Source organism: Saccoglossus kowalevskii, chromosome 4, assembly GCF_978046115.1.
Source record: "Saccoglossus kowalevskii chromosome 4, keSacKowa6.1, whole genome shotgun sequence".
Taxonomy (NCBI): Eukaryota; Metazoa; Hemichordata; class Enteropneusta; family Harrimaniidae; genus Saccoglossus; species Saccoglossus kowalevskii.
Window position 1 is genome coordinate 23,008,461 of NC_140644.1, and position 12,887 is coordinate 23,021,347.

General features: G+C 36.1%; 1 protein-coding gene across 3 annotated transcripts in view; it reads right to left on the reverse strand.

Moving 5' to 3' along the window:
• Positions 1-7,647: 7,647 nt before the first annotated feature.
• The window catches only part of LOC102808196 (transmembrane protein 131-like), a 65,301-nt gene continuing 60,061 nt past the window's right edge, over positions 7,648-12,887 (reverse strand). For all 3 annotated transcript variants that reach the window (XM_085497970.1, XM_085497971.1, XM_006822218.3), the window contains exons 33-35: positions 12,257-12,423; positions 11,964-12,131; positions 7,648-11,707 (exon numbers count right to left, since the gene is read on the reverse strand). In XM_085497970.1, coding sequence (XP_085354096.1) covers positions 11,594-11,707; positions 11,964-12,131; positions 12,257-12,423 — 449 coding nt within the window. In that variant the 3' untranslated portion in view covers positions 7,648-11,593. The remainder of the gene's footprint in view (positions 11,708-11,963; positions 12,132-12,256; positions 12,424-12,887) is intronic.

The window sequence follows — 12,887 nt, forward strand, 5'->3', positions numbered from 1 at the left end:
AGTCTATGTTGTAAGTTATGATTCAGTCAGCTGGACAAGACCACAACAAGTCTATGTTGTAAGTTATGATTCAGTCAGCTGGACAAGATCACAACAAGACTATGCTGTAAGTTATGATTCAGTCAGCTAGACAAGACCACAACAAGACTATGCTGTAAGTTATGATTCAGTCAGCTAGACAAGACCACAACAAGACTATGTTGTAAGTTATGATTCAGTCAGCTGGACAATACCACAACAAGACTATGTTGTAAGTTATGATTCAGTCAGCTGGACAAGACCACAACAAGTCTATGTTGTAAGTTATGATTCAGTCAGCTGGACAAGACCACAACAAGTCTATGTTGTAAGTTATGATTCAGTCAGCTGGACAAGACCACAACAAGTCTATGTTGTAAGTTATGATTCAGTCAGCTGGACAAGACCACAACAAGTCTATGTTGTAAGTTATGATTCAGTCAGCTGGACAAGACCACAACAAGTCTATGTTGTAAGTTATGATTCAGTCAGCTGGACAAGACCACAACAAGACTATGTTGTAAGTTATGATTCAGTCAGCTGGACAAGACCACAACAAGTCTATGTTGTAAGTTATGATTCAGTCAGCTGGACAAGACCACAACAAGACTATGTTGTAAGTTATGATTCAGTCAGCTGGACAAGACCACAACAAGTCTATGTTGTAAGTTATGATTCAGTCAGCTGGACAAGACCACAACAAGTCTATGTTGTAAGTTATGATTCAGTCAGCTGGACAAGACCACAACAAGACTATGTTGTAAGTTATGATTCAGTCAGCTGGACAAGACCACAACAAGTCTATGTTGTAAGTTATGATTCAGTCAGCTGGACAAGACCACAACAAGACTATGTTGTAAGTTATGATTCAGTCAGCTGGACAAGACCACAACAAGTCTATGTTGTAAGTTATGATTCAGTCAGCTGGACAAGACCACAACAAGTCTATGTTGTAAGTTATGATTCAGTCAGCTAGACAAGACCACAACAAGACTATGTTGTAAGTTATGATTCAGTCAGCTGGACAAGACCACAACAAGTCTATGTTGTAAGTTATGATTCAGTCAGCTAGACAAGACCACAACAAGACTATGTTGTAAGTTATGATTCAGTCAGCTGGACAAGACCACAACAAGTCTATGTTGTAAGTTATGATTCAGTCAGCTGGACAAGACCACAACAAGTCTATGTTGTAAGTTATGATTCAGTCAGCTGGACAAGACCACAACAAGACTATGTTGTAAGTTATGATTCAGTCAGCTGGACAAGACCACAACAAGTCTATGTTGTAAGTTATGATTCAGTCAGCTGGACAAGACCACAACAAGACTATGTTGTAAGTTATGATTCAGTCAGCTGGACAAGACCACAACAAGTCTATGTTGTAAGTTATGATTCAGTCAGCTGGACAAGACCACAACAAGTCTATGTTGTAAGTTATGATTCAGTCAGCTAGACAAGACCACAACAAGACTATGTTGTAAGTTATGATTCAGTCAGCTGGACAAGACCACAACAAGTCTATGTTGTAAGTTATGATTCAGTCAGCTAGACAAGACCACAACAAGACTATGTTGTAAGTTATGATTCAGTCAGCTGGACAAGACCACAACAAGTCTATGTTGTAAGTTATGATTCAGTCAGCTAGACAAGACCACAACAAGACTATGTTGTAAGTTATGATTCAGTCAGCTGGACAAGACCACAACAAGTCTATGTTGTAAGTTATGATTCAGTCAGCTGGACAAGACCACAACAAGTCTATGTTGTAAGTTATGATTCAGTCAGCTAGACAAGACCACAACAAGACTATGTTGTAAGTTATGATTCAGTCAGCTGGACAAGACCACAACAAGTCTATGTTGTAAGTTATGATTCAGTCAGCTAGACAAGACCACAACAAGACTATGTTGTAAGTTATGATTCAGTCAGCTGGACAAGACCACAACAAGTCTATGTTGTAAGTTATGATTCAGTCAGCTGGACAAGACCACAACAAGTCTATGTTGTAAGTTATGATTCAGTCAGCTGGACAAGACCACAACAAGACTATGTTGTAAGTTATGATTCAGTCAGCTGGACAAGACCACAACAAGTCTATGTTGTAAGTTATGATTCAGTCAGCTGGACAAGACCACAACAAGACTATGTTGTAAGTTATGATTCAGTCAGCTGGACAAGACCACAACAAGTCTATGTTGTAAGTTATGATTCAGTCAGCTGGACAAGACCACAACAAGTCTATGTTGTAAGTTATGATTCAGTCAGCTAGACAAGACCACAACAAGACTATGTTGTAAGTTATGATTCAGTCAGCTGGACAAGACCACAACAAGTCTATGTTGTAAGTTATGATTCAGTCAGCTAGACAAGACCACAACAAGACTATGTTGTAAGTTATGATTCAGTCAGCTGGACAAGACCACAACAAGTCTATGTTGTAAGTTATGATTCAGTCAGCTGGACAAGACCACAACAAGTCTATGTTGTAAGTTATGATTCAGTCAGCTGGACAAGACCACAACAAGACTATGTTGTAAGTTATGATTCAGTCAGCTGGACAAGACCACAACAAGTCTATGTTGTAAGTTATGATTCAGTCAGCTGGACAAGACCACAACAAGACTATGTTGTAAGTTATGATTCAGTCAGCTGGACAAGACCACAACAAGTCTATGTTGTAAGTTATGATTCAGTCAGCTGGACAAGACCACAACAAGTCTATGTTGTAAGTTATGATTCAGTCAGCTAGACAAGACCACAACAAGACTATGTTGTAAGTTATGATTCAGTCAGCTGGACAAGACCACAACAAGTCTATGTTGTAAGTTATGATTCAGTCAGCTAGACAAGACCACAACAAGACTATGTTGTAAGTTATGATTCAGTCAGCTGGACAAGACCACAACAAGTCTATGTTGTAAGTTATGATTCATTCAGTCAGTAAGAGATGAATACACGTTGTCAGATAAAAATCATACTCCTCATATTCCCAGTATATGTATAGGATATAAAGTGTAAATATTTATTTATGCGTTATATCTACCACTGACGCCCTAATAATTTGACTCCAATGAAAATTTTAAAATAATGTGCAAATCTGTGCTTATCAACTACCTAATTTGCATAATAATTACAAATTTACTGTTGTTCTACTCTGTTTGGACACGGGGACTTATGGATTGACATCTGTGCATGCGTCCATGTGTCTGTCCGTCTGTCTCTTTGTGTGTGCGTGCGTCAGGACCTATATTTAGAAATGCCTGGACTGATTACAGTCAAACTTCACATATACATAATATTATACATATGCACGTCAATTTGTTTCACGATCTGATTCAAGGTGGCCGAATGATGGCCATTTCTGTGCTGAAAAATTATCAAAATCAAGCATTTCTGGCATTTCGAACCAGATCTCAGCTGTTTACAGATGGATTTTGTTCAAACTCTGTACATACATTGGACATTATGGGACCTTGATGCACATAGTTTTGTTTTTTAGATTGGATTTAAAATAAACGATTGGCAGCCATTTTGTTTTTGAATGAATGCGGCTCAAGTGCCATGGTTTGAAGATCTGATTAAAAACAGCCGAATGGTGGCCATATTGTGCTAAAAATGGATGGAGTTCCTTTTAACTTGGTACATACATTAGACATTATGGGACCGTTAAGCTTGTCATTTTGCTTATCAGATCGGATTATGTTCAAATTGTATATATTCATGTCATAGATATACAGATGACCAACCACTGGCCATTTTGTTTTAATTAATGCTTTTCCAGAGCAGTATCTCTCACTATTGACAAGTACCGGTACTTGTTTGACAATCAGATACAAGATGACTTGGTGTCAAACATTTTGATGTTAAAAAAGTCAAGTTAAATGTTATTTTATTCAAGCTATTGTTATCCAACTATTTTATAAACAAATCTATATATCTTAAATTTGATAACTAATAGGGACTGTGTCATTCATGGCGTGTATAACTAATGTTCTACAGATTTCAATGACAATTGATGCTAAGGGTATGGTTGCTTGGTGATTATTAACTGTCCAATTTGCAGATAACCCTATTTTCTCTATATTCTATTTGTTTTCACTATGTGTATTTTATGAAATACCTGCCTTTTGAATATCTTGCCACCAATATCTAAATTAACAAATGTGCGTACTAGTAAGGTCTTTGTATTGTAATAACCTGTAAATGTAAAAGAGTCTGTGGTAGCTTTCTCTCTCTCATGACCAGTTTGTTGCCATCAGTGGAGCAGTATAGTTAGCAGGTATTTTGTGGCTAGTATTGTATTTGCTCATTTTTGGAGCTACATGTATTTTATATTTATAAACTAGTATGGTAGTTGTAACAACTACTTGAGAACCAAGAAGAACGTTCAATGTTGTGATAGCGCCCCCTCGTGGCGATATCTCCGGAACCTTGCTTTCGAAGTGAATCTGTACATAGTTTTCGTTGTGCGTATTCAATGCAAGTTTTCTGAAATGATTATAATCTGACCCCGGAATAGAAGTATGCATAAGTGAATATTTGTATTTTTACATCATTCAATGCCAATTTAGGCTTAATTTTGAATTCAGTTGACTTCATATTTCCACCAGTTCACTTTGAATTAGCGGTCGCAATATTCTATATTAGAACATGAGATGTCGTTTATATTGCTGGACATCAAATACATGTAATAAGTCCATTATTTAAACTCCCATGTAACACAATTTGTTTAAAACGATGAGATATATATTTAGCGTTGTATTTGCCATAATGTAGTGACTTTTGAAATTGAGTTTTTTTTAACCAGCAGGTGTAGGTATACTTAAGCGCTGTATGTTATTTTGGAATATTTTATTGAGTTTTTAGAGAATTTAATTTGTGTTATATAATCTGATTTCTTACAGTTTTACATGAATTAGAATGAATAAAACAATTATTGGCAATCTACTTGTAAACGATATTGCTAATATATACAATTCACCACAATAGTTAAAGTTTTTTTATGGATGTTGTATTATTAACAGTTTCGCTAATACTGTTATTTTCTGTAGTACATAATTTTTTATTTCTTTCTGTGCTATTGTGGTATAGTAAATTTATGCTACAATTGACTATGATATCATCGTTTCTTTCTGTAACAAGTAGCTACAATGCAACAGTGCTCTGAATTGGTATTTAACTGTATGACAGCTAGTCATTCTTGATTTCACTCTGTTCCTCTTTGTACAACAAGTAATATAATTATGTATTACATTATTTCAAAAAGATGAACTTTCTTTTCATGATTAGCTTGGCTGTCGACACAGCGGAGCTGTTCATATTACTGATTGTCCATCGTCGGCGTTCGTCGTCAACTTTACAATTTCAACTTCTTCTTCAAAACCGCAAGTCAGAATGTTTTCAAATTTGATATGCAAATACCTTGGATGGTTCTTTCTCAGATTTGTTCATTTCATGTCAAAATCAAAATTTTTGGTGAATATTTTTAGTAAAAAGTGATATTTTCGACTTCTTGTTAAAAACCACAACTCATGCATGTGGACCTCTCTCAGATTTGTTCATTTCGTGATGATATCTTTAATTCTCTAATTTTGATGAATATTTTTGTAATTTTTAGTAAAAAGTGATATTTTCGACTTCTTATTAACAAAAACCACAAGTCTGTTTGCCCATGTTATACATATAGGTACTACAGGTAGAACGCTCTCAAATTTGTTCATTTCATGATGACATCTTCAATTCTCCAATTTAATGAATATTTTTGTCTTTTTTGGTAAAAAGTGATTTTTTTACTTCTTGTTAAAAACCATAGATCTGATTGCTTCGATACAATACATATAGGTACCTCAGGTAGACCCCTCTCAGATTTCGTGATGATTTTGTTCTTGTTCTTCAATTATCTAATTTTGATGAATATTTTTGATAAAAAGTTATATTTTCGAATTTTTGTTGAAAACAGCAAGTTCCGATTGCTTTGATACAATACATATTGTTCATTTTCTAATGATATCTTCAGTTCTTTAATTGAAATGTGCATTGCTAACAGCGGAGCTATCTCAGCCGATAGGCTGCTTGTTTAATTAAGCAGAATGCCACGACTAAAAGACAATACACCTGCACCTCGAAATGCCTTCACATTCATTCCTTTCTATCGATGGGCAAGCGATCATACACTACATGTATGTTCAGGAATGGTCCGCAGACCCGATTAGTTTTCAGCTGCAGTCAGTGTACAATAATTACCGTACTTGTTTTACTAGGAGTGCATATAAATCTAAATTCGGATGCATTCTGTACTGGATCATCAAAATTTTATTTTCCTCAGATTTTGTACATGTACATGTGCTACTGACAGGGAAAATACAGATTTGTATAACTGCTAATGGTCAAGATTATTGGATATTTGAACCATTCAATGGATTTCAATAAATCTTGGCACATAGGTGACTGGGACAACCCAGAAATCTATTAAGCATATTCACTTAGTTTTGAGCTACATCTGGGTTTTTTCTGTGCACTCGCCTCCAAATACTTGTCACTGTTGAGGGTGCCCTTCCTTCTATATTAGCTTCATGATGGGGGAAAAAAGAAACTACTTGCGTCGCGTAATTGGACCAAGCTTGGTCAGAAGTTTTTATGTGCTAATCTGAGCTCAAGGACAGTCTTTATGCGTGAATTTCTAGAATGGCGTACATGTGTCTTGTTTGGAACTCTGGGTTATGAGGCAATGCAGTGATAGTAGCAATATCCTGGACTCTGTCAGAACAGAGCTATTAATGTTACGTACTATCGATGGAAATGGCAAGAATATTGTTCCAACAGATTGCAAAAGCTGTAATCGCTTTATTCACATGTGACTTGCCATCTCTCTAGAGACTTTAGCCTTGATCACTTTAGTTTGTTTCAAAACAATGGTGTACGAGTAAAAATATTTCTCCACTTACTGAAGAATTCCACTGAGTTTCTGCAATTTTAATATTTAGACAATTTTTATTGACAACCATTGGTATCTGCTGCTACAATCCTATGCTGCGTGATCGCTAGACTACTTTTAGTAATTAAGAATTTGTACAATTGCTGGTTCTTACACAAAATTTCTTTCCAGTCACCTGCATCGACAATAAGCAAGGTTGGCTTATACAGATCCGTTTGAGATGCAGAATGTGATCCACAGTATTTCACATAAAATAAATTTGATTGTCAATGGTTTGCAATCTGATTTATTCCAGAATTTTGTGAGTTATCAGAAATTACGTCGCCAATATATATTGTTTTCAATTCTTAAACTAATCAGTTTTTTGGATTGCCCAGAGCATCCATGTAGCAAGATTCTTTGAAATGTGGTACCGGTAATTGGTTATTGCGATAAGAAACAAATTGTGTGCTTCAGACATTCTGAGATCCTATTTAACAGTTAACACTGGAGCATACAACAGTCTTCATTCAGAGTACATGCAGAATTACTTAAAAACTTTTGTGAATCCATCTGTATCAGACAATTCAAAAAGGTTAACAAAGTGCAAACCACCATAATTTTAAAAAAAAATTTGATAGGGACTGAACATGTATATGTACAGTAAAAAAATCTCCGAGCAAACGGAAATCAAAACAACTGGACAACATGTATATTTTTTCAAACATTTTTATTGTTTGCCCTTCAGTTGTAGAGCAAGTGTGAAAAGCTTTTTCATTTTAGTGAAACACATCCAACTCAATAAAAACATGACTGCTCTCCCCCACAGAGCACTCTTGTGTCAGTTTTTTCACATTTGTGTCCGTTTCATGGAATTCCTTGAGAAGAAGTCTTGCATAGTTATGTATGTAGTACACATTCTTGTACCGTGTAATGGTGCAAAAAAAAAAAAGTAAGAGAGGGAGTTAACCAGAATATAACAGTCTTTTTAAACACTTTCTCATTTCTTAAATTTGATAGAGCCCTACATTAGTGTTGGTAAACTCAGAATGAACTAAATTAACCTGACCCATTTACATTTGGCCTGTCCGGCAATTATCACCCATGGTCAACAATTATACACAGATGGCTTTATGGGCAAGATTGGCTAAATATGATTTGAAATACACTTAACTGGAAGTAAGATTGACAGGATTCATCATCGCTCACGTAAAAGGCAACTGAACAAGCATCTATTATTGTTTACTATTAAAATTCTTACACTGTATCCAAATTCTCATTTGGTTCATGCTTATTAAAACTATACCTAGAACAGGAACTGGTTAGTTTGACGTTGCAAAACAATGTAGGTCCATGCAGGCATCTATGTGCTGCACAATATTCTTTCAACATAAAAATTCACAGCAAAAAATAGACGCTTTATAAGCCAGAGAGTGTGACTTGAATCCAAACCATAGTGTACCATATACTTTTCAAAGAGAAGAACACATCCCTGTCAAATCAAATTTGTCATTAGATTGCTACACAATTACCCCAACACTTGCAGGGATGTTAGCCAGTGACATGTAGAAAGGTATATAACCATCAGCACACCACTTCAGGGTATTTTCCAATCCTACTTTGTCCTAAAAAATAAGGGACATGCCCTTCTCTTCAGATGGTATTCAACATAATATCATGTACAGGGAAGTGCTGTTTCATCTCTCTAATCCTGGAATTTTGACCACAACAAAAATAACGATGCCTCAATACTAACCAGTTAACGTTCAGTGCAACACATATATTCATTTTACTTTGAGCACCTACAAAGTCTGATAAACGATGGAATAACAATTACAAGTTTTGATCAATGGGACAATCGGATGTGCTCGTCACAAGGTTCTTGACTTGACAGTTCAAGGCCAAGACAAGACGTATCCTGCTTGGAACACGGGGTAGCAGTAAAGCAACATCAAGTAACAATAAAATAAAATAAAATATCATTTACAAGTGCTTACAATCAATCAATTCATTCAACAAGAGAGAAACGGTTCAATGTGTCAGAAAAACTCACTGTGTCAATTTTCAATGACAAGATCGGTAAACACCCTCCCGAGACAAGGTGCCTCATATAGGTCAGTTGTTTCTCCTTGTTAAGAAACACAGCCGATCCAGAGGGAGGTTAACATAATGTTAAAGTCAAGTCCAATATCTCCGTCATCAGCAAGACGCTCAACTTCCATCTATAACGCAATATTTCACCCACCAATGATGGTGACTTCTGTTACAGATGGTAGGAGCATTAAAGCTTATGAGGAAATGAATGTCAAATATGGTAGTGTGAACCCTCAGTCTGATTTTAAAAATTTAACACTGCACTCCCTAACTCAATAAATAAACTCTATATAATTAATTATTTACACACTAAAAAATTGTCAAATAACATTTGTGTTTCAAGAAGTTGAACTTTAGTCCCCATCACAATGGATATTATGGTCAAGAGTTGTAATACAATACACATGGTACACAAACTTGTATCTACCAACACTCAAACAGCAAAAATCCATTGTAGTGGGGTAAGATGGTAGGTTACTTAGTAAAATTATTTACAATCATGTATAAGTGACACACTTGGCAATCAGATGTGGATTTGTACTTTGAGGTCAAAGGTTACTCAGTGGTCACAGCCTTACGCAGCTGTGTATTGTTAATATATATCTGCACAAGCGTTTCTAATCATACATCAATGTCTGCAAAAACTATAAAAATTAATCTAATTTATTTTATAAATTAGTCAGCTCAGGGTTTTGTTACAAATGTAATTTTTCACAGAAACAAGTTAGAGTACTATATATCACAATGCCATGTGTAGACAAAGGATTAGATATATACTATGGTGGTTGCATATATAGTATACTGTCTAAGGACATAATCTTGTAGTTAAAATCTTGATACAAAGCAGGAGTGTATATGACACAGAAGCATAACAAAGGGTGTAATAATGGAAATAGGTGTATATTACACAGGAGTATAACAAATGAGTGGTATAATGGGGAAAGGTGTATAATACATGGGTGTATAACAATGGGCGATGTAATGGTGCAAAACAGTGGAAAAGGGTATATAATACACAGAGGTATAACAATGGGTGATGTAATGTTGCAAAACAGTGGAAAAGGGTATATAATACACAGAGGTATAACAATGGGTGATGTAATGAGAAGGGTATATAATACACAGAGGTATAACAATGGGTGATGTAATGGTGCAGACCAGTGGGAAAGGGTGTATAATACACAGTAGTATAACAATGGGTGATGTAATGGTGCAAAACAATGGGAAAGGGTATATAATACACAGAGGTATAACAATGGGTGATGTAATGAGAAGGGTATATAATACACAGAGGTATAACAATGGGTGATGTAATGAGAAGGGTGTATAATACACAGAGGTATAACAATGGGTGATGTAATGAGAAGGGTATATAATACACATAGGTATAACAATGGGTGATGTAATGAGAAGGGTATATAATACACAGAGGTATAACAATGGGTGATGTAATGAGAAGGGTATATAATACACAGAGGTATAACAATGGGTGATGTAATGGTGCAGAACAGTGGGAAAGGGTGTATAATACACAGAGGTATAACAATGAGTGATGTAATGGTGCAGAACAGGAAGTGGGAAAGGGTGTATAATACACAGAGGTATAACAATGAGTGATGTAATGGTGCAGAACAGTGGGAAAGGGTGTATAATACACAGAGGTATAACAATGGGTGATGTAATGGTGCAGAACAGTGGGAAAGGGTGTATAATACACAGAGGTATAACAATGAGTGATGTAATGGTGCAGACCAGTGGGAAAGGGTGTATAATACACAGAGGTATAACAATGAGTGATGTAATGGTGCAGAACAGTGGGAAAGGGTGTATAATACACAGAGGTATAACAATGAGTGATGTAATGGTGCAGAACAGTGGGAAAGGGTGTATAATACACAGAGGTATAACAATGAGTGATGTAATGGTGCAGAACAGTGGGAAAGGGTGTATAATACACAGAGGTATAACAATGAGTGATGTAATGGTGCAGAACAGTGGGAAAGGGTGTATAATACACAGAGGTATAACAATGAGTGATGTAATGGTGCAGAACAGTGGGAAAGGGTGTATAATACACAGAGGTATAACAATGAGTGATGTAATGGTGCAGAACAGTGGGAAAGGGTGTATAATACACAGGAGTATAACAATGAGTGATGTAATGGTGCAGAACAGTGGGAAAGGGTGTATAATACACAGAGGTATAACAATGAGTGATGTAATGGTGCAGAACAGTGGGAAAGGGTGTATAATACACAGGAGTATAACAATGAGTGATGTAATGGTGCAGAACAGTGGGAAAGGGGCTCTACATCACTGTATGATAATGGAAAGTGGTATAACAGAATAAGAAGAGCTGAATTAATAACATGATATAAATGAGAATGGTATAATAAAAGTGGTATAACAGAATCATTATGATAAGAATAATAGGGATGACCATACATGTAATGTAGAAATGGTATGAAAAAAATTATCAAATGTAACAAAACCCTTAAATTATATATAACTGCACATTTCTACATATTATACATTAAAACGACTGAGGGTTCACAAATTGTTATTTTAATCTTTTCGGTCTTCATCTTGTTTACTGGCGGTATTCCACAGAGATCCATTGGAATGCTGACCCCAGATACTACTGCGAAATGAATCGAATGGGTCAAACGTCCCAGGCACCTGAAAATCAAAACACAAAACAGTGTGATGAAGTTTATAATTCATCAGCCACAGGGAGGGGTAGCAGATGTTAATTTTGTTTATAACCAGATTTACTTTCATGACAATTTTTTAGCGACTTTTTTAATGCCTACATCATGGATGTATGAAGTATGGATCACATGGAGGCATTTCAGTGTGGAATAAATTGAGATAATTTGTAGGTGAGAGTGTCTGCAGACTGAATGGAAGACGTGATCACTGTAATTTTACTTACATCTGCATTAGGAACAGCCGTGTTAGATGCAGTACCACTGATATCCAGTAAGGAGCTGTCACTACTGCTAATACTAGTTGTCCAGATAGGATCATTAGTCCAGATAGACGGGATCAAGTTGTTGTCTTGAACTGGGGTATTCCACAAGGGATTTCCTTGGAACAATGGCTGGATGCAAATCAGGGAGAGAAAAGTAGTCAAGTACAAGCAGAGTATTTATGACTTTGGTATTTATGACTCTAATGACATGAGTTTCAGGGTTTAGTATCCGAGTAACTATTAAAGATACTTACTGATGTAGCATTAGTAGCAGTAGTCCATGACGGTGTAGTTGTATCCCATAGTGAGCTAGAATTAGCAGCAGTACTTACACCAAATCCTGACCACTCACTCTGAGCACCAGGTGCAGCATTAGATGGTGGCTCACGTTTCTTAGATGCCCATACTGATGTACCTAAATCTGATGAGAAAGAGTTGACAAATTACAAACTCATCATTAATTTGTGTTGAATTTGAATTGCAAATGGCTTCTTAGCCATAAACAATAACACAGCTTACTACACCCGTGAAAGTTATTGTTCAACCCAAAAAATCCTACGCAGAGTTAAACAGCAATGGTAAATCTTCCTTCTGTTTATTGATTTATCATTTTCTTTCTTTCCATTATCTTGATGTATGACTTATTGCGATCTGGCTCAGTTGTTAAAACTGAATGTCAATCGGAGAAGGTTAAAACAAAAGTACATTAGGCCGATATCGCACGTGTACGTTCATTTTGAACAGCAGTGTCTTGTTTTATTAAATGTTTGTTCTGTGTTAAATTTGAATTGTGTGTTAAAACCAACAAGGACAATACAATGATGGTCTAGTGGCCGGAAATTCTGAGTGTCAACCGATGTGGGCAGATCCCTGCTTTTAACAATG